Source organism: Streptopelia decaocto (assembly GCF_964273445.1).
Source record: "Streptopelia decaocto genome assembly, chromosome: 25".
Taxonomy (NCBI): domain Eukaryota; kingdom Metazoa; phylum Chordata; class Aves; order Columbiformes; family Columbidae; genus Streptopelia; species Streptopelia decaocto.
The window spans coordinates 1,663,807-1,690,464 of record NC_138680.1 but is presented as its reverse complement, the minus strand read 5'-3'; the positions used below and the strand labels follow the sequence as shown (position 1 = coordinate 1,690,464).

Sequence of the window (26,658 nt, the reverse complement as noted above, 5' to 3'; positions counted from 1 at the left end):
CATGTCCTCATGTCCATATATCCCTATGTCTGCATCTCTATGTCCTTATGTCACCACATCCCCATGTCTCCATGTCCATATATCCCCATGTCTGTGCATCTCTATGTCCCGGTTGTCCCCATGTCCCCATATCCTTATGTCACTGCATCCCCATGCCCCCATGTCCATATATCCCCATGTCTGTGCATCTCTATATCCCCATGTCCCCGCGCCCTTGTGTCCCTACGTCCCCATGTCCTCGTGTCACTTCGTCCACGTCTATGTGTCCCTGTGTCCCCACGTCCTTGTGTCACTGCATCCCCATGTCCCCATGCCCATATATCCCAATGTCTGTGTGTCTCCATGTCCACATGCCACTATACCCCTATAACACCGAGTCCCCACATCCGCCTGTCCCCATGTCCCCGCAGCCCCACCCTCATCTCCCGGGTGAGGAAAGGCTGAGGGAGCTGGGGCTCTGGAGCTGGACAAGAGGAGACTGAGGGGGGACTCATTCATGTTTACAGATATATAAAGGGGGAGTGTCAGGAGGATGGAGCCAGGCTCTTCTCGGTGACAACCAGTGATAGGACAAGGGGTAATGGGTGCAAACTGGAACACAGGAGGTTCCACTTAAATTTGAGAAGAAACTTGTTCCTGGTGAGGGTGTCAGAGCCTGGCCCAGGCTGCCCAGGGGGTTGTGGAGTCTCCTTCTGTGCAGACATTCCAACCCGCCTGGACACCTTCCTGTGTAACCTCATCTGGGTGTTCCTGCTCCATGGGGGGATTGCACTGGATGAGCTTTCCAGGTCCCTTCCAACCCCTGACATTCTGGGATTCTGTGTGACCGTGGGATCTCCCGTATCCCCGCCCACCCACTCCGCTCCAAACTCCTCCCTCCGCGCTTTGGCCCCGCCTCGCTCCACCCCTCAGAATCCACGCTCCGCGCTTTCCCGCCCCCCCCAGCCCGCCGCGCATGCGCGAAGGGGGCGTGTCCGGCGCAGGCGCGGCGGGCGGCGCTAGGGCCATGTCGCAGCGCGGGGGGGGGGATCGCGACCATCGCGACCGCGACCGGGAGCTGCAGTGGTCGGCGCGCAGGATGGGCACGTCCCTGCTCCTGCAGCTGTCGGCCCACGAGCGGGAGCTGGACCTGGTGTGCCTGGACCACAGCTACGCCAAGCCCTGGAGCGCTCACCCCGACGCCAGCGCCGCCCGGCCCGCCCGCCTGCTGTTCCTGACCCCGCGGCGGCAGCAGCCCGGGCCCGCCCTGTGAGCGGGGGGGGGACTGTGGGGATGGGGGGCCTGTGGGGCTGGGGAGCAGGGAGGGGGCCTCTGAATCTATGGGGGGATTTACATGGGGCTGGGAAGGGGCCTGTGGAACAGGGCGGGTTCTGTGGGCCTGTTGGGGGGAGGGTTGTGGGGACTGGGGGTTCCTGTGGGCCTGGGGAGCAGGGAGGGGGTCTGTGGGGGGGATTTACATGGGGCTGGGAGGGGCTTGTGGGGCCTGTGGAGCAGGGAGGGGTCCTGTGGGCCTGTGGGGGGTATTTGCATGGGGCTGGGAAGGGACCTGTGGAACAGGGGGGATCCTGTGGGCCTGATGGGGGGGTCCTGTGGGCCTGGGGAGGAGGGCAGGTCCTGTGGGCCTGTGGTATTTACATGGTATTTACATGGGGCTGGGAAGGGACCTGAGGACCAGAGGGGGTCCTATGGGGGGTCGTGGGGATGGGGGAGGTCCTATGGGCCTGGGGAGCAGGGGGGGGGTCTGTGGGGGGGATTTACATGGGGCTGGGAAGGGGCTTGTGGGGCCTGTGGAGTAGGGGGGGGTCCTATGGGGGGTTGTGGGGATGGGGGGGTCCCATGGGCCTGGGGAGCAGGGAGGGGTCCTATGGGCCTGTGGGGGGTATTTGCATGGGGCTGGGAAGGGACCTGTGGAACAGGGGGGATCCTGTGGGCCTGATGGGGGGGTCCTGTGGGCCTGGGGAGGAGGGCAGGTCCTGTGGGCCTGTGGGGGGTATTTACATGGGGCTGGGAAGGGACCTGGGGACCAGAGGGGGTCCTGTGGGGGGTCGTGGGGATGGGGGATGTCCTACGGGCCTGGGGAGCAGGGAGGGGGCCTATGGGGGGATTTACATGGGGCTGGGAAGGGGCTTATGGGGCCTGTGGAACAAAGGGATGTAATGTGGGGTCTGTTGGGGGCTTTATGTGGGGCTGGGAAGGGGCCTGTGGAATAGGGGATCCGTCCTCTCTGTGGGGCTTATGTGGGGCTGGGGGGTCTTGAGGGGTCTGTAGAGCAGTGGGGAGGTGTCTTGTGGGGCTGTAGGGCCTGTTAGGGGCTTTCTGTGGGGCTGGGAAGGGGCCTGTGGGGGTTATGTGGGGCAGGGGTGGTTTTGAGGGGCCTGTGGAGCAGTGGGGGTTCTTGTGGGGCCTGTTGGAGGATCTATGTGGGGCTGAAGGGGGTCTTGATGGGTGGGGAGGGGGGATCCTATGGGGCTGATGGGCCTATGGGGGGCTATGTGGAGCTGTGGAGTGTCCTGGGGGGCCTGTGGAATGGGGTGGGGGGGATTCTGTGGGGCCGAGGGGCCTCTGAGGGGAGAGTGTGGGGCAGGAGGAGGTCCTGTGGGTCTGGGGGGTTATGTAGGGTTGGGACGGGTCCTAAGGGGCCTGCGGAACAGGACAGGGGGTCTTATGGGGGGGTTATGTGCCGCCTGGGAGGGGTTCTGAGGGGTTTGTGGGGGTCCTGTGGGGCTGATGTGGGGGCTGCGCTCAGGTTCACAGCTCAGGGCCTTGTTCTTAGGCCGAGAGCGGTAATAACAAAACCCTCAGTCGTGACGCTTGGCGGACTTTTAATTTTAACGCCCAGCAGAGCCCGCGCTGTGCGATTCCCTAACCCGCCATTCCCCCGACAGCGAAGCCGATGTCCCCATCGACGTGGAGACGGTGACGCCCACGCCCGTGCCGCTGTACGACAACCAGAAGGCGCGCAGCGTGATGAACGAGTGCGAGCGGCACGTGATGTTCGCCCGCACGGACGCCGACGCTCCCCCGCCGCCCGACGACTGGGAGGAACACGTCAACAGGTAGCGCGGGGAGGCCAGAGACGAGAAATTCGGGCACTAAAAAGCCGTCATTGCATGGTGTGGGTTTATTTTTGCCGTGGCTCGAGACACAGCGACGTTCCTGAACTGAATAATGTTCAGAACAAATGGATTTTAGTGTCCAAATTCCTCGCTGGGTGTGATGGTAGAGGCTGGACAGGCTGTTGAATCTTCCCTGCGCTCTTTGTGTGCAGTGCTCTCTGTTCAGAGGAGGTTGGGACAGCAAGTTGGTAAATTACACGCACATCCTCAATTCAGCCAATATCCAACGTCAAAAATTAGAAATGAGGACCTGTGTAAATTAAAACCCCTCCTTGAAACTGTAGTCAAGCGAGTTCATAATCTCGAGGTTATAAAGAATGGAGTTTTTTTTTCTGGACAGCTCAAGAAATGTGTGGATAACCCGTGCTAAACCAGTGATTATTTTGGCCTTGTTTATTTCTTCTGTTGTTACTCTTGCCTTTCTGATGCTTGGAAATTCACCGACACGCCCTGGTGACACTTACAACCCGGTGTTTTTTATTGAACCGTCCTCTAACTTAATTCCTCAGTAGCCAAACTTGCTTTGTCTGTAGCCATAAGTCGATTTTTGTGGCTGCAGTCACTGCGGCCGCCCTGGAATGGGCAGCAACTCGCAGGACCTGGATGTGTCTGTGACAGCGACTGACGTTTCCTCTCGGCTTTTCCCACCAGGACGGGTTGGACGATGGCGCAGAACAAGCTGTTTAATAAGATTCACAAGGCGCTGCAGTCTGACCGCCTGGCTCGTTTGGCTAACGAAGGGGTAATCTCTTTCACTCCCTGTTTCACTTCCCAGCAGAGTTGCTGCCTGTGTTGTTTTTATTAGCCCTTCCTAGCAAAGCCTGGTTGCGTAAAGATGAAAGTCCTGGCTTTTAGGTTTGTGTAGCCTTAAGAAAAAGGAAACTCTGTGCTTCTTTGATGCAAGATTTTGTCCTCCCTGTGAGGATTTTGGTCTTTGGGCTGCCCAAACTGATACTTCCCTGTGGCTTGGGATGCCCGTGACACACTTGATTACTCCCATAATCATATTTATTTTTAATTTCCTGCTTTTTAGGCTTGCAACGAGCCCGTCCTGAGGAGGATAGCGGTGGACAAATGCGCTCGGAGGGTCCGCCAAGCTCTGGCGAGCGTCAACTGGGACACCAAACTGATCCAGTGGCTTCACACGACGTTGGTGGAAACCCTCAGTTTGCCGGTGCTGGCTGCTTACCTGGATGCTCTGCAAACGCTGAAAGGAAAGGTGATAAAAGCAACGAATTAATTTGCTATCACTTAAAATGTTCTCTCATTATAAAGCTCGTTAAAGGAAGCTGATGGAGTTTTTCTCTGGAGTGGCCGCATGTGTTTTCTCAGCCCGTTCTGGCCTCTGTTTCCAGATCCCCACGCTGATCGACAGGATGCTGCTCTCCTCTACGGCCAAGACGGGGGCGGCGGGCGCCGAGGCTCTGTCACTGCTGCTGAAGAGGCCGTGGGACCCAGCAGTGGGGGTCCTGTCCCATAATAAACCAGTAAGCACCTCTTGTAGGGAGCCAGGAGCTGGTCTCGCATCAGTTTTATTCTTCCCATCCTGCCGTCGTCTTCTTTCCATCTCTGTCTTGCTTCCTGGGCTCTTTCTGTGTTGTTTTAGACTTGCTCAGTGAGGGGGGTTCCTTCTGTTGGACACATTTTTCCCCCTGAATTATTCTGGGGTAGCTTTGGCTGGGGAAAATGTGATCAATAATGAGTAGGATCCCTCCTGCTTTGAGCAGCAAGGTTTTGGGCAGGGAAGTTGCTGTCCTTTTACATGTCTTTTTATTGAACTTCGTAGAGCAAATTGCCCGGTTCCCCCCTCATCCTGATCGCTTCCTCCGGACCCTCCAACTCCATGTTCCCCACGTCTCGACGACACCGATTCTGGCAGTCGCAGCTTTCCTGCTTGGGAAAGGTTCGTACGGTTGGATTTGAAAGGATGGAAGAGCTGCTGGTGTATGAAAACACGTGATTCTGCAGAAAGCAGTGGCTGGCATCCGCCACCTGCAGTGTTTAGCATTTAAGATGCTGCACAGGGGATGAAGTTGCCCAAATCTGATGCATTTGGGATCTCTTGTTGACAAAAGCATCAGTTTTCAGCAGTTTAGATTGTATTGTTGCTGTTATTAAGGATTAAGTCTTCTCATAGGAAGGTGTTGGGGGAGAGAGGTCACCTTATCCTCTGCCTGGCTATGGAACTGCTCGTACAGTCCTAATGTGTTAGATACGCTGCGTGAGGTTGTTTCTGTGGGGAATTCTCTATTTCCTCTTGGTTTTAGTAGCTAGGAGTAAATCCCAGGGGAAAGAAGGCGCTGGGAAGCACAAGTTCATGCAAAAACTGCGTTCCAGTCCGTACGCATCATTGTCAGGACCCGTTGTCCCCAGTGACGGATTCTTTATCGATCTTTCCTTTCAAATGGCAGGTGATTCCCATCGCCACCCACCTGCTGAACAACGGCAGCGGGGTGGGGGTGTTGCAGTGTCTGGAACACATGATCGGAGCGGTGAGGAGCAAAGTGGCTGAGGTAAGAAAGACCCACAAGTGTATCAGGGAGTCTGTGCTGCTCCCTTCAAACCACTCGCCTGTGCCACCCCAGTGCGTCGTCCCTTTGTCTGTCCCTCTTCTCCATCTGTGTGTTTTTTGTTTTTTCTCCTGTAGATTCACAGCCACTTCTCCCACAAGCCGATCATCCTGATCGGGTGGAACACGGGTGCCTTGGTGGCCTGTCACGTAAGTCAGTTTTGAGTGTATATATCATGCATTGCTTTTGTGATCCAAGCATTCTGTCCGCTTTCTCTTGATTGTTTCAGAACTTGGTGTAGAATCAGAGAATTGTTTTGGTTGGAAAAGCCCTTTAAGATTGAGTCTGCCCATTCTTCCACCCTGGCACTGCCCCGTGTCCTGGGAACCTCATATTGATGTGTGTCCAACCCTCCAGGGATGGTGACTCCAGCACTGCCCTGGGCAGCCTGTTCCAATGCCCCACAGCCCTTTGGGGAAGAAATTATCCCAAATTTCCAACCTCAGCCTCCCCTGGTGCAACTTGAGGCCGTTTTCTCTTCCTATTCTGGTTCCCTCAGCCGCTCCCATCACACTTGTGCTCCAGCCCCTTCCCCAGCTCCGTTCCCTTCTCTGACCTCGCTCCAGCACCTCAAGGGCTTTCTTGTCCTGAGGGGCTGAATGATTGAAGTCACACCCCATATTTCTGTGCCTGGCAGAGCAGCTTTCGCACCCTCGATGCACTTGGATGCTGATTGTTGCTTTCCCACCCAGGTTTCGGTGCTGGAGTACGTCACCGCAGTTGTGTGCCTTGGATTCCCCCTGCTCACCGCCGATGGCCCCCGAGGGGTAAGGACCAAAGGGACATGGAACCATTTAAGGAACTGTGCTTCTTAAAAAACCTCCCTAGATTTTTAAATCAAATTTGGCTTGGAAATCCAGTGATAATTGGAAGATTTTTTTGAGGTTTTTATTTGGAGGATGTGTGCCTGGCAGACAGGGCAGTTGGATTCTTGATGCCACGTCCTGCATTTGCTCCTCTCTGCTCTGACACATTTTTGCAGCTTGTTCCTGGCGTCACCTATTCACCGTATCACTTGGCACCAGAGGTGACAACTTGGGTTGATGTAGATGAAGCCCACATTGCTCCTTTATGAGTGTGACTGTGTTGGGAATCATTACAGTTGTGCTAATTAAGTGGCTAATTCCGAGTGTGGTGTAAATCGGTGTAAAAGGCATTTGCTGGAGCTCAGTGCGGCGCTCGAGCGGAGTTTTCTCCAGGATGTAAATTCCATGCAGGGCTCACCCCAGGAAGCTTCACTGTCAGTGTTTCTTCAGCCATAGTCTGGGTTTGTGCGGCGAAAGCTTGGAAGGAGGAAAAAGCCGTGAAATAGGGTTTTCGAGGGGGAGTGCAGCTGTCTCGGCTCTTAATGAGTAACAGCATGATGCACTCGAGCAGCTTTTTCAGTCTTTCTCATGAGATGTTTAAACGAACCGCACAGTTTATATTTCTGTCCTTTCCCGATGCAGTTGGCATATACTGGGCTTGCACACAAAGTATTTTCTGCCCCTGTGGCACATGCTTTGCCCTTTTGGAAATACTCATCTGATTAAAACAGATGTTTGGCTCCAAAGACTCTACATCCTTGATAAGTCCTTCCAAATTACAGTTCCTTGTGCTTTTGCAGGATGTTGACGACCCCCTCCTGGAGATGAAGACCCCCGTCCTCTTTGTGATCGGTCAGAATTCCCTCCAGTGCAACATCGAAGCCATGGAAGATTTCCGGGAGAAAATCCGAGCGGATAACAGCATGGTGGTGGTGGGAGGAGCAGACGACAACCTCAGGTAACGGGCTGCGAGATCGACACTTGCTTCCCAGAAACACCGGGCAAGATCTGAGCGTGCCACTTGCAAAAATAAACCCCAAATTTGATACTGAAACTAGACGGGAACTGCATAAAAACGCTCCAAGGTCAACTTTGTCAGTCAAAATGGAGTATGTTGGATAGAGGACTGATTTTTCGGTGATAAATCTGCATCGTTTCTCCCAGTGTGGTGCGACACTAGAGCAAGTATTTGCTTCTTCATGCCCCTCCTGGCTCTGGAATCGTAGATTATTGAAAGCCATGCACAGAACTGGGGTGAGGGAGGCTGGAAGAACCTTGCAGGAAGCAAGAAGCTCTTAAGATTTCAGTAAATTTTGGAGCTTTTTCTCCTGCTATACGTTTGGTAACCGCAGAAATCGTTTTACAGAATGAGCTTGTGAGTGGGAAGGTGGAAAACCAACTGCACGTTGGCTTACGTCTGGTTTTGTTTTTCTTTTTTAATAGGATAAGCAAAGCCAAAAAGAAGACAGAAGGCCTGACCCAGAGTATGGTGGACAGGTGCATCCAGGTAACCACAGAAATCTTCCTTTTATACCTCAGACTTATTAAAAAGTCTTCTGAGACATCTTAATGGCAGGAATGGTTGGATTGAAGGTGATGGATCTCATGAGGGGGATTTTGGGAGGAGAGACATGAGCTTTCTGGTAGTGCACCGTGAATAAAGAGCATTTTCTGAGTTGTCCAGTGCATCTACCTGGGGATGCAAGTGGTACTTTTGGGAACATTGGAGAAACCATCATGTTTCTCCCCTGCTTGTCAGAAATCAGTGGATTATGAGCTTTAATGGATCAGCAAGATCTCTCTGTAATATTTTGGAGTTTCTTTTTGCAGCGTATTAAATGTAGAGAGCCTTACTATTTGCCCCTTTGGGAATATGTCTTTTTTTTCATTTCAAGCCGTGAAGATGAGTTGTTTAGACACCTCCACACCACTTAATTACTGATTTGTTTCACCCTTCCTAGGATGAAATAGCTGATTTCTTGACCGGAGTCCTCACCCGAGCAGAGAGCCACTCGGGCTCCGATCCCCGTGACCTGGATGCTGAGAAGAAGAAGAAGCCGCGCGACTCGACCCGGAGGGATCTGTCGTTCGACTTGCCCGAAAGAACCAGCAGACCCACCTCACCGGCAGCTAAAGTGCCCGCTTCACCCTCAGGATCTGAGGTGGGGGGATAATTTGGGTTGGGGAAGGGTGAGGGTGTGTGAGAAGATGCTTTTGTAATGCTGACATGTGTAGTGAGAGATGTGGTTGGTGTTGGAAGGTGAGAGGGTAGTGAGGGACTAATGGCTTGTGGGGAAGCAAATGAACTTTCAGAAATAGATGGACAGAAACGGAGAACAAGTCTGGGGAGCGGCTGAGGGACCTGGGGGGTTCAGCTGGAGAACAGGAGCTGAGGGGAGACCTTCTGATCTCTGAACTGCCTGAAAGGAGCTTGGAGCCGGGGGGGTCGGGCTCTGCTCCCCAGGAACAAGCACCAGGAGCAGAGGAAACGGCCTCAAGTTGCGCCAGAGGAGGTTGAGGTTGGATGTGGGAACAATTTCTTCCCCAAAGGGCTGTGGGGCATTGGAACAGGCTGCCCAGGGCAGTGCTGGAGTCACCATCGCTGGAGGGTTGGACAGACGGACATGAGGTTTTCAGGACATGGGGCAGTGCCGGGCGTGGGTTATGGGTGGACTCCGTGATCTTAAAGGTCTTTTCCAACCAAAATGATTCTGTGATTCTATGTACGCTTTATTGCCTGTCTGCTGCTGCACTCAGGGTTCCACCTGCCTCTTGGGGTAAGAGCTGTTCCCTCTCTTTGAGCAGGACTTATCCAGCGTCTCCAGCAGCCCCACATCGAGCCCCAAGACGAAAATGGCCGCGGTGTCCTCCGGCCAGAAGCCCGGCCCCATGGGCACCACGCAGCTGCTCAAGCGGCAGGTGCAGAGGGCGGACACAGTCCTGACACACAAACAGGCACAAGGTAAGGCCCTGGACCTTTCCCACCCTCTTCCCTCTCAGCAGCCGTTTTTTTTTGGTTCTTATCTGTTTAGGTGTTTGTCTTCTGAGTCCTGTCTTGAATTCCAAGCTCCCTGTGGCAGCTTTCTCTACAGCTCCGTTCCCCGTCTTGTCATCCCAAGGCAGCAGCCTGTGGAGGGTTGAAATTAGGTTAAAAATAGGGGTTTTTTGCTGCTTTCTGGTCAAAGTGGGATGTGTTTTTACTTGTTCTGGCTGAACAAATCACCACAGAGCCGTCCTCTGATTCTTTTTCAAGTGTGAACCCCTTGACTTATGTCTCCTGTCTTTGAAGGCTGCTTGGGAGGGAGACTAAGGATGATTTGGGCTATTGAATCGGGACTAAAACAGTGGCGTTTGGGTAATTACCAAGTCATCTTCCATCAGACACCAGTGGAAAGCATGCTCTGAATAAGAAAGCAGCCGGAATTGTGTTTTATGGGGTTTGGTTTTTTTTGTCCTGTTGGGTGTCGATTACAAACCTTAGAGCGCAGCCTCAGACTGATTGTGAATGCAGGTAGTGGTTTTATTGGTGATGATCCCCCTGACATATACCCAGGCGATAGTTCTCAATCTTTTCTTTGCTCCAGACAGACCCAAATGGGCTCATTGTTGTCTTGTGTACCAGTGTCACCCTCCTAAGTCCTGCTTAAAGTCCACGGTAGGCTCCAGAAGGAAGCTGAAGTTTGCATCTTCCTTGATTTCTCAAACCATGGACTAAAATCTATTCCTGTGTTGTTGTAGCTGAGGGAGGAGGTTTCTAGAAGGCAGGAGGAGGGTCTGTGGCGTGGGGAGTGTTGTGGCCGCCGTGTTTTTGTCCGGACCGCAGCTCCATCGTGGCTTCTGGCCAGATTTGTGGCCGTTGCGGTTCAGGGCCGTGCTGGCTGATGTCTCAAAGCTTTTTGGTGCGTGTGCTCGGTCAAACTGTGGCCATGCCTCTCGCAGCCAAACCCAGATCTTTTCCCGATGCCTGTGGGGATGGAGAGGGCTCGTGCTGTCCGGGAAATCCGGGGTGATGCCTGTTGTAGTGTCACACGTGCCATGGAGAGGACATCGCTGTGTCTCCGTGTGCCCCGTGGCTGGATGAGTCGTGTCCGGAGCTCCCTGCTCCGCGGTCTTTGTCCGTGGGTCGCGGTGACGTCCCTGGAGCTCCCTGTCCCCAGAGCCAGCATGTGATACTGTAATTCTCTCTGATTCATTTCAGCTCAGTTCGCTGCTTTTCTGAAACAAAACATGCTGGTGAGGAAAGCTCTTCCTCCTGGCACCTCTTCATGTCTCTTTGGTGAGTATCTTCTCACTTCTCGCTGTCTCTCTCTCCATCTCCCTCCTTCTCTCTGTCTCTGCCTCCTTTCACCGTCTTCCTCTTCCCTTGCATTGGTTTGGGGATGTGGCCCAACGTGTCCCCTGGTCCCCCTGCTTTTTTTATTTTGGCTTTCTCATTGCTGTATTTGAAGCTAAAACTTGCGAGCCGAGAGCATTAACTTTTCCTGAGCTCTTTCCTTGCCCCAGTGGGTAAATAACTGCGCTTCGAGCTGCGTTGTCTGGCAGCAGGTTTGCTCTGAGGGACTAAAACTTTGCGGACAATGCGGTGACTTTTTGTGATGGAGAGTTGAACCCTTTCCTGCGCTGGGGCTGAGAAGGGGACGTGTGTTTTGCTTGAGTGTCCCAAATACATGGAGCAGCCAAGGAGCTGTTGGTGGGAGCAGAAACAAGGGACTGCCATGCAACTTGGGGCAGATGGAGACACGTGGAACAGCGCTTTTTGGCCTGAGAGAGTTGGGGAAGAGCAGAGAGGTCAGGGAGAGTTGGGACAGATGGTGACACGGCGGGACAGGGATGATGTCTGGGCCAGCAGACACGCAGGGGTGAGCATTTCTTAGTCTTCTGGTCTCTCGTGTCTCAGTGTGTGCGGCGCTCTGAGGTTTAGGGATCGAGGGGCGAGATCCACAGTGGATCTCATGATGCATTTTGGCATCTCAAGTGGCAGTGACTGCGTGGAGCTGCGACCAGGGGAGGAAGAGAGGTTGAAATCCCAGGCTGCGGTGTTGTCATGCGAGCTGTCGGTGTCACTTCTCCACTCGGGTGACACCAGGGTGCTGAGAGCACTGATGTGGGTGAAAACTCCCCCTGTGCAGCACACGAATGCCGGTGCTTTTAACTCAACGAGGCGAGCGCTGGATGCAGAGAAGTTGCTGTTATTTTGCCATGTTCTGCCTCCTAAGATATGTTCTTCCTGCTTGCCCTGAACACACACAAGATATTTTCCAAAAATGCACGTACGCAACCGTAGTGACAAACTCCTGAGGCACGTATTGGCCCGAGCTGGTTGGTTTAAAGGTTTATTTCGTTCTTGAGCCTCGTTTCAAGGTTTATTTATTTCTCGAGCCTTGTTTTGTGCCTTCCCCTGTGCGCTGAGGTCACACACGGAGCCCTGCGCCCATCCCGAGTCCTCCCACCTGGGAAGAGAAACCAGAGGGAGATGTGGAGAGGCTGCCACCACCCCGGGCTGCCTTTCCATACAATCCAAAGCTAATTAAGACCTCATTACCGCGTTGGCTCGGCCATCTGAGCAGCGAGGTAGGAAGCTGAGGGGTGTGTTTTGGGAGCGTTTGCTGTTTTTTTGGGGAGCAATTGCTGTTTTTTGGGAGCGGGGTGCTCCTCCCCAACACGCCGCCCTTGCCCCCAGGGGATCTGCGGTGGGGACACGGGGGGACGTTGGGTCACCGCTCGTCGATGCTTTGAGGGGCACCTACCGCCGCTGCCTGTGCATGTGCCGTTTCGCTGTCCTGCTTGGCTGGTGACACTTTTTTTGGGGGGTTGGCTTTGGTGCCCACAGTCTGTGCACGCCTGGTGAGGTCCCTCTGGACGGTGACTCAGACCGCGCATGTTTGCAGGTGGGTGGGAGCACGGGAGCGTTGCACGAGTGTCCCAAATTAATACGCCTGAGCCATGGGACGGTGAGATTGTCACTTGTCTTGGGGACCAGAGCAGCCCTGGAACGCCTTCTGACATTTAGGGATTTGGCTGCAGTTTTGTCTTGTACCTGCAGCTCAGAGAGCGTATAAATACATATATATATATACACACAAATACATCTTTATATCGATTTTATATAACATCTTGGCCTCTAGGCTGTTGAATACATGGTGTAGATGCCCTGGAGCATCTGCAAAGCAGGAGTGATCTGCCTCAGAAGCTCTTGTTGGTTCTGTAGCTTTGGGCAAAAGGCTTTTCCCCTTGTTGCAGGTGGTGGTGGGAGGCAGATCTGCACCCTCGTTTCAACCCAGTCCCCCAGCGTTTCAAACTGGGGCTGGATAACCCTATACCGGTGTTGGGGAGGAGCAGAGAACGGCTGCGGCAGCTCCTGACTGTGTCTTGTTCCTGGGCTGCTTGTCACGGCTCCTCTGTGCTTTTTCAGCTTGCCCCAGCAACCTTGTGCTTTAGGCAGGACCAAACACATGTGGCGGGTCAAGGACGCGGCAGCAAAATGAGCTGTTGGCGCAGAAGAGGAATCTCAGCTCGTGGTTTTTCTCCCCTAGAACCCAGCAGCGTGGGGCGCGCGGGGGCTTGGCTTTGCTGCAGCGGCTTCTGTGCTCTCGGCTGCTTCATTCGACGCCTCTAAAACCTCCGCGCTCCCGTCTAGCGCACGGAGAGCCGCTGTGATGTGCCAAACAACAGCCGTGCAAACACCTTTACCGGTGCGTTGGAGGAGCAGGTGAGCCGAGCTTTAATCCCGCATCGGCTGCGAGTCTGCACCCTCAGCTGGAAATTAGGAATACCGGAGGGGTATGATGCCAGGATTGATCGTTGAGATGAAAAGTAGAGATGCGGTATCACTGTAAACATCTGGTTTTCTTCGCTCAGTGTGTGAGTAGCTTAAGCTCAGTGTGCGAGTAGTTTAAGCTCAGTCCTGACTTTAAGACGGCAGCGTAGGGCACGTGGATGGCAAAAAGGAGGAGCGTGGGTACCTGGTGCATGGGCAAGGCTGGCATGGAGGGAGCTGTGAGCTGTGCATGGGCATGTGTGTCCCCTCCGCACCTCGGAGCAGCACCGACCCCGAGGGACACGGGGTTTTCAAAAGAGCTCCTTCTGTGTCCCCTAGTTCCAGTCTCCTCGGAGCACTCGGACGGGGCTGAGAAAGATGAGGTGCGTGCGCAGCTGAAGAGGCAGCAGACCCCCAGCCCGACCCAGTGCACCAAACCCTCCAAACGAGCCAAAATCAAGGTGACCATTGTCTCTCACGGAGACGCCGCGGGCGTGGGGACCGGAGCAGCCCTCACCACCCAGGCCGAAAGTGAGTTGCGATTGTGTAGCTGCTTTTTAACCCGTAACAAAACCGGGGTGGTGGCTGAGCCCAGACCCACTCTGGGGCATGGGGAGGGAGCTGTGATTTTTATTATTTTTATTATTTTTAAACAATTTTTGGAGGAGTTAGCTGCAGAAAGCAGTCGGAGGCTCAAGGTGCGGCTTGGGCTGACAACACGTCGGAGCTTGGCGGGAGCCTCCGTTTTCCAAAGCGGTTGGGATCGCACACTCCGAGCAACACACCGCGAGGCCAATTTTGACCGTTCCGCCTTCCGCCGAGGTGCCGGGATGCAGGAGTAGGTTGTGTGCACCTCCGGTTCTACTGCACAAAGCTCTCACCTGGAACATGCTCCTGCTTTGGGGACGACAATGAAGTTGTGGAAGACTTTGGTCTGTTCAGACGTCACGAATCGGCCGAGCGCCCCGCTTTGATTTTACCCTTCGGGGCTGAAGCCTCACACAATACACACTTAATACACGTATAAACTCACTCCAGCTCCTCTCCCCGCTCTGCGGATGGGAAAATGAGTGTTGCGGATGTTCCTGTGGCCCAAAAAGAGGTGACGTGTGCTGTCTGCATCCCCTTGAGCCTCTGCAAGGAGGCCAGAAGCTTTGGCTGCTGTCACCCTTGTACCTGAAGGATGTTGCGTTGTCACCACCGCTGGCATTTACAAGAGCAGAGCCCTAGAAATGTAAAAGCAGTCGCTCGTAATTAGTGTTTGCTCCATGCAGTGCAGGACTGAAAGGTCAGCGTCTCCATTCTGGTGGGAAATCTGAGGTTTTCAAAGCTCAGAAATAATTATTCTCCTATGGAAGCATCTCTCGGTTAATTTAACAGTTATTTTGAACTGCGGAAATGAACTAATAAATACACTTTTTTTTAAGGTTTATCTTCTGGCAGCTTTGACATTCTCTAGTTTCCAAAATGTTTTTCGTTTTAATTTTGCAAACTTTACTTCTTTTCACAGAAAGGAAATGAATTGCAGAAGCAAACACGAACCAATCCAAGAACTCCCTCGTACCGGGTGTGAGCAGGAGGAACGCACAAGACAAACCCACTTGTATCCCAAAACGCCGCAATAAACCAATATTTTCGCTCCTCGCATCCATGTGTATTTTGTAAAATGTCTCTAGAAAACGCTGGTAAAATTGATCCATAGCGACCAGCCGGATCTAAAATATAATAATTGCTTGAGGCGACTGATCTGTGATGGACCAGAAGGGGATTAGTGGAGAGAAATGTGCGTTTGGTGACAAGAGCCTGAGATTTCACTGCTTACAGGTTGATTTTAAGCCGATTCCTTCAATCCTGTGTGTCCTAACCCTTCCACAACGGCAGCTTTCTGGTTTTTATTCTCAATTCTGCCCTGTGTTTTTATGGCCGCAGCGGGATTTTCCTTCCGAAGATGCTTTACGAGCAGCGTGGTGGTCGTACGAGAGAGAGGGAATGCTACAGGAGGAGAAACAGTGAGATGTCTTCTTTCTTTTGCAGTTGTTGCCGGAAAGCCGGTCCCCATGGCCGTGAGCCAGTCCGTATCGGGCGCGAAGGAGCTGTCGGGGCTGCTCGCCACCCCCAAGTGAGTGCGATTTTGCTTGATTTATGAAATTTTAGGGTTTTTTGACAGGCTGCACCACAACAGGGTGATTTCCACCTGTGCAGCTTTCTGGTATCTTGCTCATGACTGTAATTTTCTGAAGCACAGGAGACTTTTAGGCTCCTGAGAACGATTTGCCGACCAGCAGGTAAGTCTGAGAATGGCTGAAATTGGCACAAGTAAAAGGTGTTGTGGCTGTTTGGCTGTATTTCTAGATGGTTTCCCAAATTTCAGCTGGTTTATCTCTGTCTTTTGATGAGTGTGGTGTCTTTGCTAGAAATTCAGCATTGTGTCTAATCCTTCCCTTCTTTCCTTTGAACAGTCAAGCATTTTTCTGTCTAAAAATAGGGCAAAGAAGCCTCCATATTTCATAAAGTTGGGTTTTCTGTTGGAGAATGAATCTGGTGTAGACATCTCACGTCGCTGTTTTCCCTTTTAATTCAAACTAAGCTTTGGAGAAGCAAACTCTGATCTGGAAGGGGAGAGGAAGAAGAGCTGTTCTCAAATAGAAATGAGGTTTTGAATGGGGAATGTGTCACTGAAAGGTGGATTGCTACCTAGGTAGGTGTGCACAGCTAATAAGATCACTTCCAATTTGGATATAATGTGGATTTTGCCATAGAAGCCGGTCGTGGTTTAACCCCGGCTGGCAGCTGAGCCCCACGCAGCCACTCACTCACTCACCCCTGTTGAGATGGGGGAGAGAATTGCAAAAGTGAGAAAACTTGTGGGTTGAGATAAGGAGAGATTAGTAGGTAAAGCAAAAGCCACACACAAGCAAAGCAAAAAAGGAATTAATTCCATCCTTTGCGTCGCAGGTGGGTGTTCAGCCATAGCCAGGAAAACAGTGACTTGGGAAGAGAAACACCATCACTCCAAATATCCCCACACTTGCTTTTTTTCCCCCAAAATACCGAGCGTGACATCATATGGTCTGGAATATCCTTTTACCCGGTTTGGCCCAGTGTCCTGGCTGTGCCCCCTCCCTGAAAACTCCTTGACTTGGTACAAACATCACCTAGCAACAACCAAAACATCAGCCTATTATCAACACAATTCTCATTCCAAACCCAAAACATCAGCTACTAGGAAGAAAATTAACTCCGTCCCAGCCGAAAACTGGACGGTGCTCCCTGTTCTACCCGCTGCAGTGGGAACGGGGGAACACCTTGCTTTGGATTTTCGTAGCTCATCCTGTCTTCCATCATCCCGTTTTCCAGGAGTGCAATCGACAGCCTGTTATCAAAACCACCTCACCTTGCCCTGTGCGGTTTATCGCTAACTGGAGTCTCCTGTTTGCTTTTTCAGGCTGAGTTCGGCCGCAGAAACCTCGTCCTCGAGTCCCGCTCCGTCTGCTGCCGTCCCCAGCAGCACGACGCCCGGCGCGTTCCATGCCCTGCAGAGCAGGCTGGTGGCCAGCGGCACCCACTGCGTGCAGGCCCAGCCGGCCAGCACCCTCCAAGGTACCCCTGCCGCTCTCCACGGCCCTCTTGTGCGCATAAAAGCTCCAAAATCACTTGGTTGATCCTTTTTCTTGCATTCTCTGCTCTGGGTTTGGCCCAGGCGGCATTTGCTGTTGCAAAGATCCGGTGGGATGCGGTCAAATGAGGTTGAAGGTGCGGTAGGTGATCTGTTAATGATGTCGTTTCTATATAATGATGCCTTGAGACACCAACACCGACCTCTCGCCTCCTGGGTTTCACAGTGAGCCCTGTTTGTGGCTGCAGCAGGGAAATGTTGCACCGTGTGTGCAGAGGAGCCGGGAGGATCCCCAGGCTGCGGGGAGGCTGCTCTTTGAAAAAGCCCAGTTTTACAAACACCCCCACCAGTGGAATTTCATACTGGTGATTTCTCCAAGCCTGATTTCTTTATTCTTTCCTTTTTTTAGGAGCAGCATCTGCCAGCAGCCTCCTGCAAGGGCTGAGCTTCAGCCTGCAGGACATCGGGACCAAGTCCTCGGCCCTTCCCGCTGGCGCGGCTGCGGCCGGGTCGCCCGTGCAGGTAACGTGGAGGAGACGGGGGATGTCGGGTGTGAAATGCAGCTGAAATGATGCGGCTAAAGGGGCTAAAGGTTCTCGTGGGTGGGCTGAGGTCTGGGAAACAGGGCTGTGGGAAGCTGGTTCCAGGTGGCCACCTAGAAAATGGGGGTTGGAGAATGGACTGGGAGCATCAGCAATCTTTCTCCTCCTTGTTCTGTGTTCTCCCAGGCAACACTTCCCATCCCTTCGGTTTGAGGCACCTTCATTCAGAACCAGTGACTTTGTTAGAGAGTCACAGTTTCTCCCAGTCACGCTTTCAAGTTGAAATGAACATGTGCAGACTGGAAGCGACAAATTTGCTTCCCTTTAGGCCTGTTTGTGGCCACCAGAATGAAGTGTGGAAGCTCTGATTTCTAAAAACCTCTATTTTCTGTGGGAGGAATGGGCTGTGCCATCCTGGCATCCCCTTTCCCTCCAGTTACTTAGTGCTTCTGCTTCTCCTTCCAGACCTCAGCTGTGAAGACGCCCACGCCCATCCAGACCCTGAGCGCCATCACCACGGGCACCGGCACGATTGTCCGCACCATCCCAGTTGCCACCTCTCTGTCTCTGGGAGCCTCGGCCAGCGGGAAGCCCACGGCCATTCACCAGCTGCTGACGAACGGGGGACTGGCCAAGCTGGCCAGCAGTCTGCCTGGCCTGGCCCAGATCTCCAACCAGGCGGCAGGTGAGGGACGAGGGGGACAGGAATGTGATCCAGGTTCCTGGAGCACCCCATCACCCCAAAAACAGTGTTTCCAAAGCTTATAGAATCATTTTGGTTGGAAAAGACCTTTAAGATCATGGAGTCCACCCATAACCCACCCCTGGCACTGCCCCATGTCCTGAGAACCTCACCTCCGTCTGTCCAACCCTCCAGGGATGGTGACTCCAGCACTGCCCTGGGCAGCCTGTTCCAATGCCCCACAGCCCTGGCGCAACTTGAGGCCGTTTCCTCTGCTCCTGGCGCTTGTTCCTGGGGAGCAGAGCCTGACCCCCCTGGCTCCAAGCTCCTTTCAGGCAGTTCAGAGATCAGAAGGTCTCCCCTCAGCTCCTGTTCTCCAGCTGAACCCCCCAGGTCCCTCAGCTGCTCCCATCACACTTGTGCTCCAGCCCCTCACCAGCTCCATTCCCTTCTCTCAACTCGCTCCAGCACCTCAAGATCTTTCTTGGTGTGAGGGGCCCAGAACTGCCCCCAGGATTCGAGGTTTTTCCTCCCCAGGTCCCAGCACAGGGACGGTCGCTGCCCTGGGCCTGCTGGCCACACAGTGCTGGTACCAGCCAGGATGCTGATGGTCTCTTGGCCACCTGGGCACACGCTGGCTCATGTTCAGCCGCTGTCACCAACACCCCCAGGTCCTTTTCCACTGAGCAGCTTTCCAGCTGCTCTTCCCAATCCTTTGCCGTTTGAGCTGTAGCTACAGGCAGCCGATTTCTGAGCACCCTCCTTTAATGGGAAGAGGCTTCTGGTGCAGCTCCCGGTTGGTGAGTGCGACCTCCGCAGCCCTCGTGTCTCAGGGATGTCTCGCTCGTGTGTTTTCTAGGCTTGAAGGCCCCGACGACCATCACTGTGACGCTGCGTGGGCAGCCCAGCCGTGTCACCACGCTGAGCCAGGCGGCCATGGGGACCGTCCAGCCCCAGCCGGAGGAACAGCCGATGCAGACGCAGGCACCGCAGGTAATTTTTGGCATCATCTCTGTAGAAAAGTGTCCACTGCTGCTCCTCTGAGCTTTTTCCAACTATTGCGGATATAGCTGTCGTAGGAAAAGCGTTCTTGGTCACGCCTTGGGTGTGATGAGCTTTGTTGCTTTGTGCTGGTTAAGAGGACCCAGGTCATCTTTGTGTCTGTTAGTGTCAGGGTGGATTGTGCTCAATCTCACACCGGTACCGCACTGAGGGAACCTCGGGTTCAGCTTGGAAAGCTGATACCAGCATGGGAGTTGTTCCTGAAGCTCCGGCATTTCTTGGCAGTAACAGGATTTGGTGGGAGGAGTGTCTGCGTCTGCTCTTTCTCACTGCCGTGCTGTTCAAACCAATTTTACGAAGGGCTGAGCGTGTGCTCTGAGCTTATATCTGTTCAATACAGGTCTCCTTTTGGAGGTGGATCACTGACAGTAGGAAAAACTCTTATATTTGGACTCTCAACACATGCCAGGTGCTGTCTCGCGGATCCTGGCTGCCTTCCTGCGTTACTCTTGGTGCCGTTGGGTAGAAGGGATGAGATCCAAGTGGAAAAGGGTTTATTTTGTTGTGAACGTAGTGTGTTTGTGTACCGTAACATCGACCTCTCAGCCCCGCGCCCTGGAGGTAGGGGTGAATTTACCGCAGGTGTATCCTTGGGCTCTGTCCTAAACCACTGTCGATTTTGAGCTGGATTAATAAACATGAGGGTGGAAAGGTTGGCTGGTCAGCGGTGGCTGCGATGTGTCATCAGCAAGGGTGACCCAAGCTCAGGTGGCTTCCCTGTGGTCCCAGCTCTGAGCTGTATGACACTCATATCTCTCCTGTAGATGTTTTCCTGGATGTAGGTGCCTGTGCTCGTCTTCCTAGGGATGAAGGAGGCAGGAAAAAGGCAGCTGGTTGCTTGAGCATGGGCTGAGCGGTACAACTGTCCAACAGGTGCTGGCTGCAGTGATTCGAGGCATTTTCAGGGAGAAAATAGTTCAAAGAACAAGTCAACAGGCTCCCAGAATTACAAACGCTGCCGCTTGGGCAGTTGGATGAGCGTGGAGCATCCAGGGGGGATCAAACTCCAGTTCCCAATGGGGATTAACAAACTGGTGCTGAGGCTGAGGGTGCCAAGATCACTCCAGATTGGCAGGGTTTGTGTTTTCTTTTCCTCTTGCACCTAATTTTCCTACTTTCGATAGCACTACCGCAGGCCCCGGCCAGGCGAGCTGGCTCAGGAGAAGCAGAGAAATCTCTCCGTAGCAGATGAAGCTCTGGGGTTTAGTTCCTGTTGCTGGGCTGGCTCGAGTTTTGAGCAGCATTGTGGAGGTAGGAAACACACTTCTGCCCCTTGCTGCTCTCTGCAGAGGCTGTTTGATGTTGTGTGAAGCCCTGAGATGTATTTAGGGATACATTCTCCTAAAGGTGAGGCCTTTGGATGGTTAAGTTGGTTAAGGATGAACAGCAGGATCGCTAAATCCTTAATTTACGCCTTAGAGCTTCCGCCGTTGCCGATAGTTTCCATGCAGAGTCCTGGTTTGCTGCTGGTTGAAGCTCAGATTTGGGAGCACCCGCGTCCTTCGTCCCGTGACTTATCTGTGTTTCTTTCAGTCACTTGACTCTACAACAGAGCCTGTAAGCATTGGCAGAGCCAAGCTTAAGGCCAGCTTAGGTAGAGCTTAAAAACACAGTGCAGATCCCACCTATGCAGCGGGTGAGTAGCTTTGTAACTCTGAAATTCTTGGAGTCAGTTTTTGTGCTCTTCAAAAGCTGTTTAATAAACCAGCAGAACTCACGTGCTTCCCTTTGCGTCCCTCGTTGCCTCCAAAGGACCCTAAACCTCCAGCAGAACAATAATTCCGCAGTGTAATGAAACTTTTTGCAGCTCCACGTTGGAATTAATGAATCTGTGTATTATTTTTAAGGCGGTGGAGCTGTGACTTTGACGTATAACGCTGAGCTTGTGTCTTCAAGGTCGGGCTTAATTGTGTGGCCGGCTTCGAGAGTCACTTCAAAAGCAAACCGAAAGCTGTGTTTTTACAGGAAACGGAGCAAGCCGCGTGTTTTTGTAACTAATTATAGCCCTCGACGTCAGCTCGTGTGTACCTCGGATTACGTAATCTAACCTTCCTGTAAACGAGCAAAATGACAAAAGGCTTTGGGGATAATGCTCTTAGGGCTTAAACTCGCGTGTTTTCAGCAGCAGCCGAAACTGCTGTTGGTTGGGTTCCCTTTGAAATTCCGGCTGATGGTTCTGCTGGGCCTGTAGGGAAGCGTGAAGCCCACGCAGCGTCTGTGTACTGTGATTTTTTAATGTAATTTATTTGTTGCATAAACTCCGGGGGTTGGAGCGATGCCTGTAGCAGATGCACTTTGAGTGGGTAACTCTTTTCCTCCCCCCGCCGGCATTAAACAGGAGGCGGAAAACTTGAGGAATCTCCCTGGGGACTTTGCAAATGCTTTCTGTGAATAGCGGAGCAAGAAGCAGCAAGAGTGTTTGAGTGGCTTTAAAGTGAAAATACAAGCAAGTTTCCGCTTCTCTTTTCAATAAACTGCTCCACGGTGCTTTGAAAGTTGCTTTGGGTGAGGATCCATCTCCGACTCCAGCCCAGAGCCAGCAAGCCACCAGTAAACACCTTTATTTTCCTAAAGCTTAACCCTTTACACTCCCAGAGGGCTTAAATATTAATTATAGTTAAGGGAGCAACATCAAATTGCTGCGCAAGGTGTGGAAAAGCAGGTAGAGGAGCTCAGACTTAAGGAAAGGGAGTAAATTGGCTCAGAAGTCGGACCGAAGAGGTGGGTGTCTGGTTTATAGCTGGAAAAGTTGCTTTGGGGCATGAATTACGTCGCTCAGGGCTGGGAGGCTGTCGTGGTTTAACCTCAGCCCCACGCAGCCACTCGCTCACTCCCCCAAAATGGGAAGGGGAGAGAATCGCAAAAGTGACAGTAGTTATGGGTCGAGATAAAGGCAATTTAGTAAGTGAAGTATTGATTAACTGCTTCCCATTGCAGGGAGGTGTTCAGTCATTCCAGGAAAACATACATATATACATAACGTATATATGGAGCATGACATCATGGTCTGGAATATCCCTTTGGTCACTTGGGGTCAGCTGCATCCCCTCCCAGCTCCTTGTGCACCTGGCACAGCTGAGAAGTCCTCGCCTGCCTTAGCAACACCCAAAACATCGCTGTATTATCAACATTATTCTCATTCCAAATCAAAAACACGGCACCGCAGCAGCTACAGCGAGGAAAACTAAATCTGTCCCAGTTAAAACCAGGACCAAGCGCTCCCAGGCGAGTGCGGTGACCTCTCCGCAATTTCACGTACCTGGACAGAGCGCAGGCAAGTGAAGCTGCCCCAGATCCATTAGAAGAAGCCCTGAAATGGGTGAATTTCCAGGTATTTTGGTGCTGCCGTCCTGGTGTGGTTTAACCCAGCAGGCACCTCAGCACCGTGCGCTACCCTTTGTTTCCCATGGGGATGGGGGGAGAATCAGGGAAAGAAAGGGGTAAACTTCAAGGGTTGTGACACAGAGAGTTTAACAGAATAGGAAGGGAAAATAATAATACTAAAAATAATAACAAAAATAAAGAATATATAAAAGCAGTGATGCACAGTGCAATTAATCACCTGTTGACCGATACCCAGCCAGTTCCTCAGCAGTTGGGTGTTCACCAACCAGTTCCCCTAGTTTATATATTCAATGAAATACCCCTTGGGCCAGTTTGGGCCAGTTAATCACAGAATTATTTTGGTGGAAAAGACATTTAAAATCACTCAGTCCTCCTCGTGCACCCCCAGCTGGAAAGTCCTCAACTTGGTACAAACATCGCTCGGCAACGACCAAACCATCAGCCTATTATCAACATGATTCTCGTTCCAAATCCCATTTTCAGCACTAAACCAGCTACCAGGGAGAAAATTAACCCCATCCCAACCCAAACCAGGACACTCTGCCTTAGGGTACAAATCCCAGCTCCCCAGTTGTCCCAGTGTTGGACAGTGGTGCTGTGTAACCAGCTGGTTCTGATTAGAGGGGCTTGTACGTCTTGGTTAAGCACAAGGGCAGCTCGTCTGCTGCGGAGGACGGGGTGTCCCAGTTTACCCTGGGCTTTCACTGGTGCTACTGGTTCTATTGTCTCGCTCTTGCAAGCAGGTTTGCACGATGCACAAATCACCCTTGAGCTCCGGGCTGTCGTTTCATTATTGTTGCGGAGGAAACGAGCGGAACGGATTTTCCCGACCCGCCGCAGATGGGGACGGCGCCATCCCCGTCCCTCCACAAAAAAGCCGACGAGTCGTGCCGCTCTCAACACCGTCGCGCTTTAAAACACAGATCTCTGCGGATTTTCTCCCTGTGTTTTTGGTCCTGACCGCTCAGCGAGGTTTGGAGCAGCAGGGAGAGGCGCTGTGATTTTTTCTCGAGGCGAGCGCCAGCGCGGCTCCGTTTCCAGCAGCTCTCCGTTACTTTAACCCTTCCAGGCTCCGGACGGTGCGGTTGGGAACCTGCCGGCCCCGGCTCCGACGGATCTCGGCAAAGCCCATGCCGGCGCAGAGACGGCTCCCGCCGACCCCCCGGCGCGTCCGACCGCCGCAGCACCCTTAGGTGAGGCGCACGGCGGTGGCGGGCGCGGGGACCGGAGCTGCCGGTGACATCTGCGCGGTCACTCCGGGGAACGGCTGCCTCAATCCTGCTTATTTTTAAGCCCATCTTTATTTTTTGATCCCCCGTGGTTTCTTTGCGCGAGGAGTTTTGACTCCGCGCAGCTGATGTGTTAAACTCAAGCCCAAACCCGGGATTATCTGCACTTCATATTTAGTGTCCCCTCATGTTCTCCAAGCACGCTGCCCACGTTTATTTTCTTTACCCCGGGGAGCACAAACCCATCCAATTACAGCTCAACAAATATTGCAGAGCCTACCCAGCCAGTTTTATTTAACAACATAAAGCAGTGATGTGCTCTATTGCATCCCCAAAGGCTCCGGTACCCAACAGCCCGCCGAGCCGGTGTTTTTATTGCTCTCAATCCAGCCGATTTCCAGGCGAGCACCGGGGTGCGCAGGGAGCCGGCCCTTGGCCACACTGTGGGGATGAAGATCAGTGGGGCTGTCCCGGTTTCCCAAAAATCAAACAAAGCAGCTCCGCAGCATCTGTGTCTTCTCGCACCGTCAGATTTCCTTGCAGGCACTAAACCCAGCCAACCCGTCTTTGCAGACCCTCGAAATCTGCGTTACTCGCCCGTGAGGCGCACGAGCACTGGTTGAAGTCGTCCGCTGTGTGTTTGTTCTCGTTCCTTCTGTTATTTGTTATAGGAGGTTCGGTTCGGCTTTGCATCCCGCGGGGGTTTGCGCCGGAGCAGCAGGATGAGCTGGGGGGTCAGCAGAAATCATTTTCCAGCATTTTGTTTTTGTGGAGTGGTCGTTACCGGTGTATTAACAGCATCGTGGTGTCTCCGCGCCGCTGCTCTTCCATCCTCCCTGATCCCCGGGATGGGGTCGGTGGTTGGACGCTCGGTCGTCAGCTCGCGGATGTTCATGTCGGAGAGGTCCGCGCTGCGCTGGTGGCGTTGGTGGCGCGATGTCACCCCCATGAGTGCTTCGATGTCACCTTGGATGTCCCTGTGTCACGGGACGCGGTGCATCCCAGGGATGGAGCGGGTCACAGCGTTGGGCGACCAACATGGACATGTTCCTGTGCGACCTCATCTAGGCGTTCCTGCTCCAGCAGGGGGATTGGACTAGATGATCTTTTGAGGTCCCTTCCAATCCCAAACATACCGTGATACTGTGATACTGTGACCTGGGCTGCTCCCGCTTGGGGTGTCTCTGGCCAGAGTTGTTTGAACCACCCGCGCGTTTCCAGGCTTCGTCCCATCCCGTGAGCGCATCTAAACCCAGCGGTGAGATCTCGGTGAATTCCCTCTCCCTCTTGGTGCTCTCTGGGCTGTGGCTGCTGCAGACTGACTGGGATGGGGTAACCACTACGATACAACTTAGAGCTCTTCATTTCACAAAACCTCGAGTTTTTTAGTACGATGAGGGTCTGAGCATCCCCAGCGCTGCTGGTGGGATGGAGCTGGAGATGCTGGAGCTGAGCAGGAGCTTGAGCCGGGCCCAGAGAACAATGTGAGCTCGGTGCGGTTGGGGCAGGTTGGATGGGGTGAGATAAAGAATCTGGGGAAGGGGCTGGAGCACAAGTGTGATGGGAGCGGCTGAGGGAGCTGGGGGTTCAGCTGGAGAACAGGAGCTGAGGGGAGACCTGATCTCTGAACTGCCTGAAAGGAGCTTGGAGCCGGGGGGGTCGGGCTCTGCTCCCCAGGAACAAGCGCCAGGAGCAGAGGAAACGGCCTCAAGTTGCGCCAGGGGAGGCTGAGGTTGGATTTAGGAACAATTTCTTCCCCAAAGGGCTGTGGGGCATTGGAACAGGCTGCCCAGGGCAGTGCTGGAGTCACCATCCCTGGAGGGCTGGACAGACGGACGTGAGGTTCTCAGGACATGGGGCAGTGCTGGGAGTGGGTTATGGGTGCACTCGATGGTCTTTCCCAACCAAAACGATCCTGTGATTCTATAAGCTGGAGCACGCTTGGCTCAGGCAGATCCATCACGTCTTGTCCCACCAGGAGGGGACTTTTTGTGGTAGGAGACCAGCCCCGGAATGAAGAGCGGGGGCTCCGAGCGGTGCTGACGCTGCCTGAGTTTGGCTGTTGTGTTTTCCTTACCCAGGACGGGACAGGGTTTTTTTCGGGGTCCTGCTCCGCAGGGTCAGTGCAATGGGACAGCTGCTACCCTGGGGTGGCCACCGTGTCCCCATGTCACCAACCACGCTGTCCCCTCCCCGCAGTGACCGCCAGCAGCCCCATGAAGACGCTCTACGTCATGTCGGACGCCAAGCTGTCTGCGCTCACCAAGTCTGCGATGGGCGAGGTCCCGCTCAAACTGCCGGCCATCCAGCCTTCCTCCTCCTCCTCCTCCTGCTCTCCCACCGGTGCCGTCACCTTCGCCAGCGCTGCCAGCAGCCTGCTCCGCTCCAAGGTGGGACCTGTCCTGCAAACCGCTTCCAAAACCGTCATCCTGACCTCTGCGTTGGCCGCGGTGAAGGGCGACGGGCCCCTGGGACACGTTGGGGACAAGCTCAGCCTGAGCAAGAGCGTCCCGGCCCTCGGCCACGCTCTGGGGACGGCGGAGCCGCTGGGGAGGGTCCTGCCCGCGGGGGACGAGGGGAGCGGCGGCCACGGCCGGGAAGCTCTGGCCAGCAGACACTTGCTGCCGCAGGCGGTGCTGCCGGGGGGAGCCGGCACCGCGCTCATAGCGCTGGGCGGCTCCTCCGTCATCGCCGCGGCGGGAACCGCGCTCGGCCAGAAGCCCTAGGGACCCCCCGGGACCGCCTCTGCTGCCACCGGGCGCTTTGGGGAGACGGAGCTCCGCTGTGGGGTGGGAGAGGAGCAGCCCCGTGTGGGGCTGGAGCGAACCAGGGCGTGTTTTTCTGGTTTTGTTGCTGTTTAATAAAACTTTGTCATTCTTTACCAACTTTGATTGCACGCATCCCTTCCAAAAGCAGTTGCAGCGCAGCTGTTG

At 53.6% G+C, this 26,658-nt stretch overlaps 1 protein-coding gene across 5 annotated transcripts; it reads left to right on the top strand.

Annotated features, from left to right (window-relative positions):
- Window positions 1-980: 980 nt before the first annotated feature.
- Window positions 981-26,610, top strand: KANSL3 (KAT8 regulatory NSL complex subunit 3). 5 transcript variants are annotated; one of them, XM_082072557.1, is made up of 22 exons: window positions 981-1,248; window positions 2,886-3,056; window positions 3,768-3,858; window positions 4,150-4,335; window positions 4,472-4,603; window positions 4,903-5,019; window positions 5,528-5,629; window positions 5,764-5,835; window positions 6,379-6,453; window positions 7,293-7,450; window positions 7,936-7,999; window positions 8,454-8,654; window positions 9,298-9,454; window positions 10,691-10,768; window positions 13,589-13,780; window positions 15,284-15,368; window positions 16,695-16,849; window positions 17,275-17,387; window positions 17,873-18,092; window positions 18,949-19,082; window positions 23,566-23,689; window positions 25,925-26,610. In XM_082072557.1, the coding sequence occupies exons 1-22, from the start codon at window positions 1,007-1,009 to the stop codon at window positions 26,449-26,451; spliced, it is 3,396 nt and encodes a 1,131-aa protein (XP_081928683.1). In that variant the 5' UTR covers window positions 981-1,006; the 3' UTR covers window positions 26,452-26,610. The 5 variants fall into 5 exon arrangements, with proteins under 5 accessions (XP_081928683.1, XP_081928684.1, XP_081928685.1 ...); XM_082072558.1 differs by lacking the exon at window positions 10,691-10,768; XM_082072559.1 differs by lacking the exon at window positions 13,589-13,780.
- The last annotated feature ends 48 nt before the right edge of the window (window positions 26,611-26,658 follow it).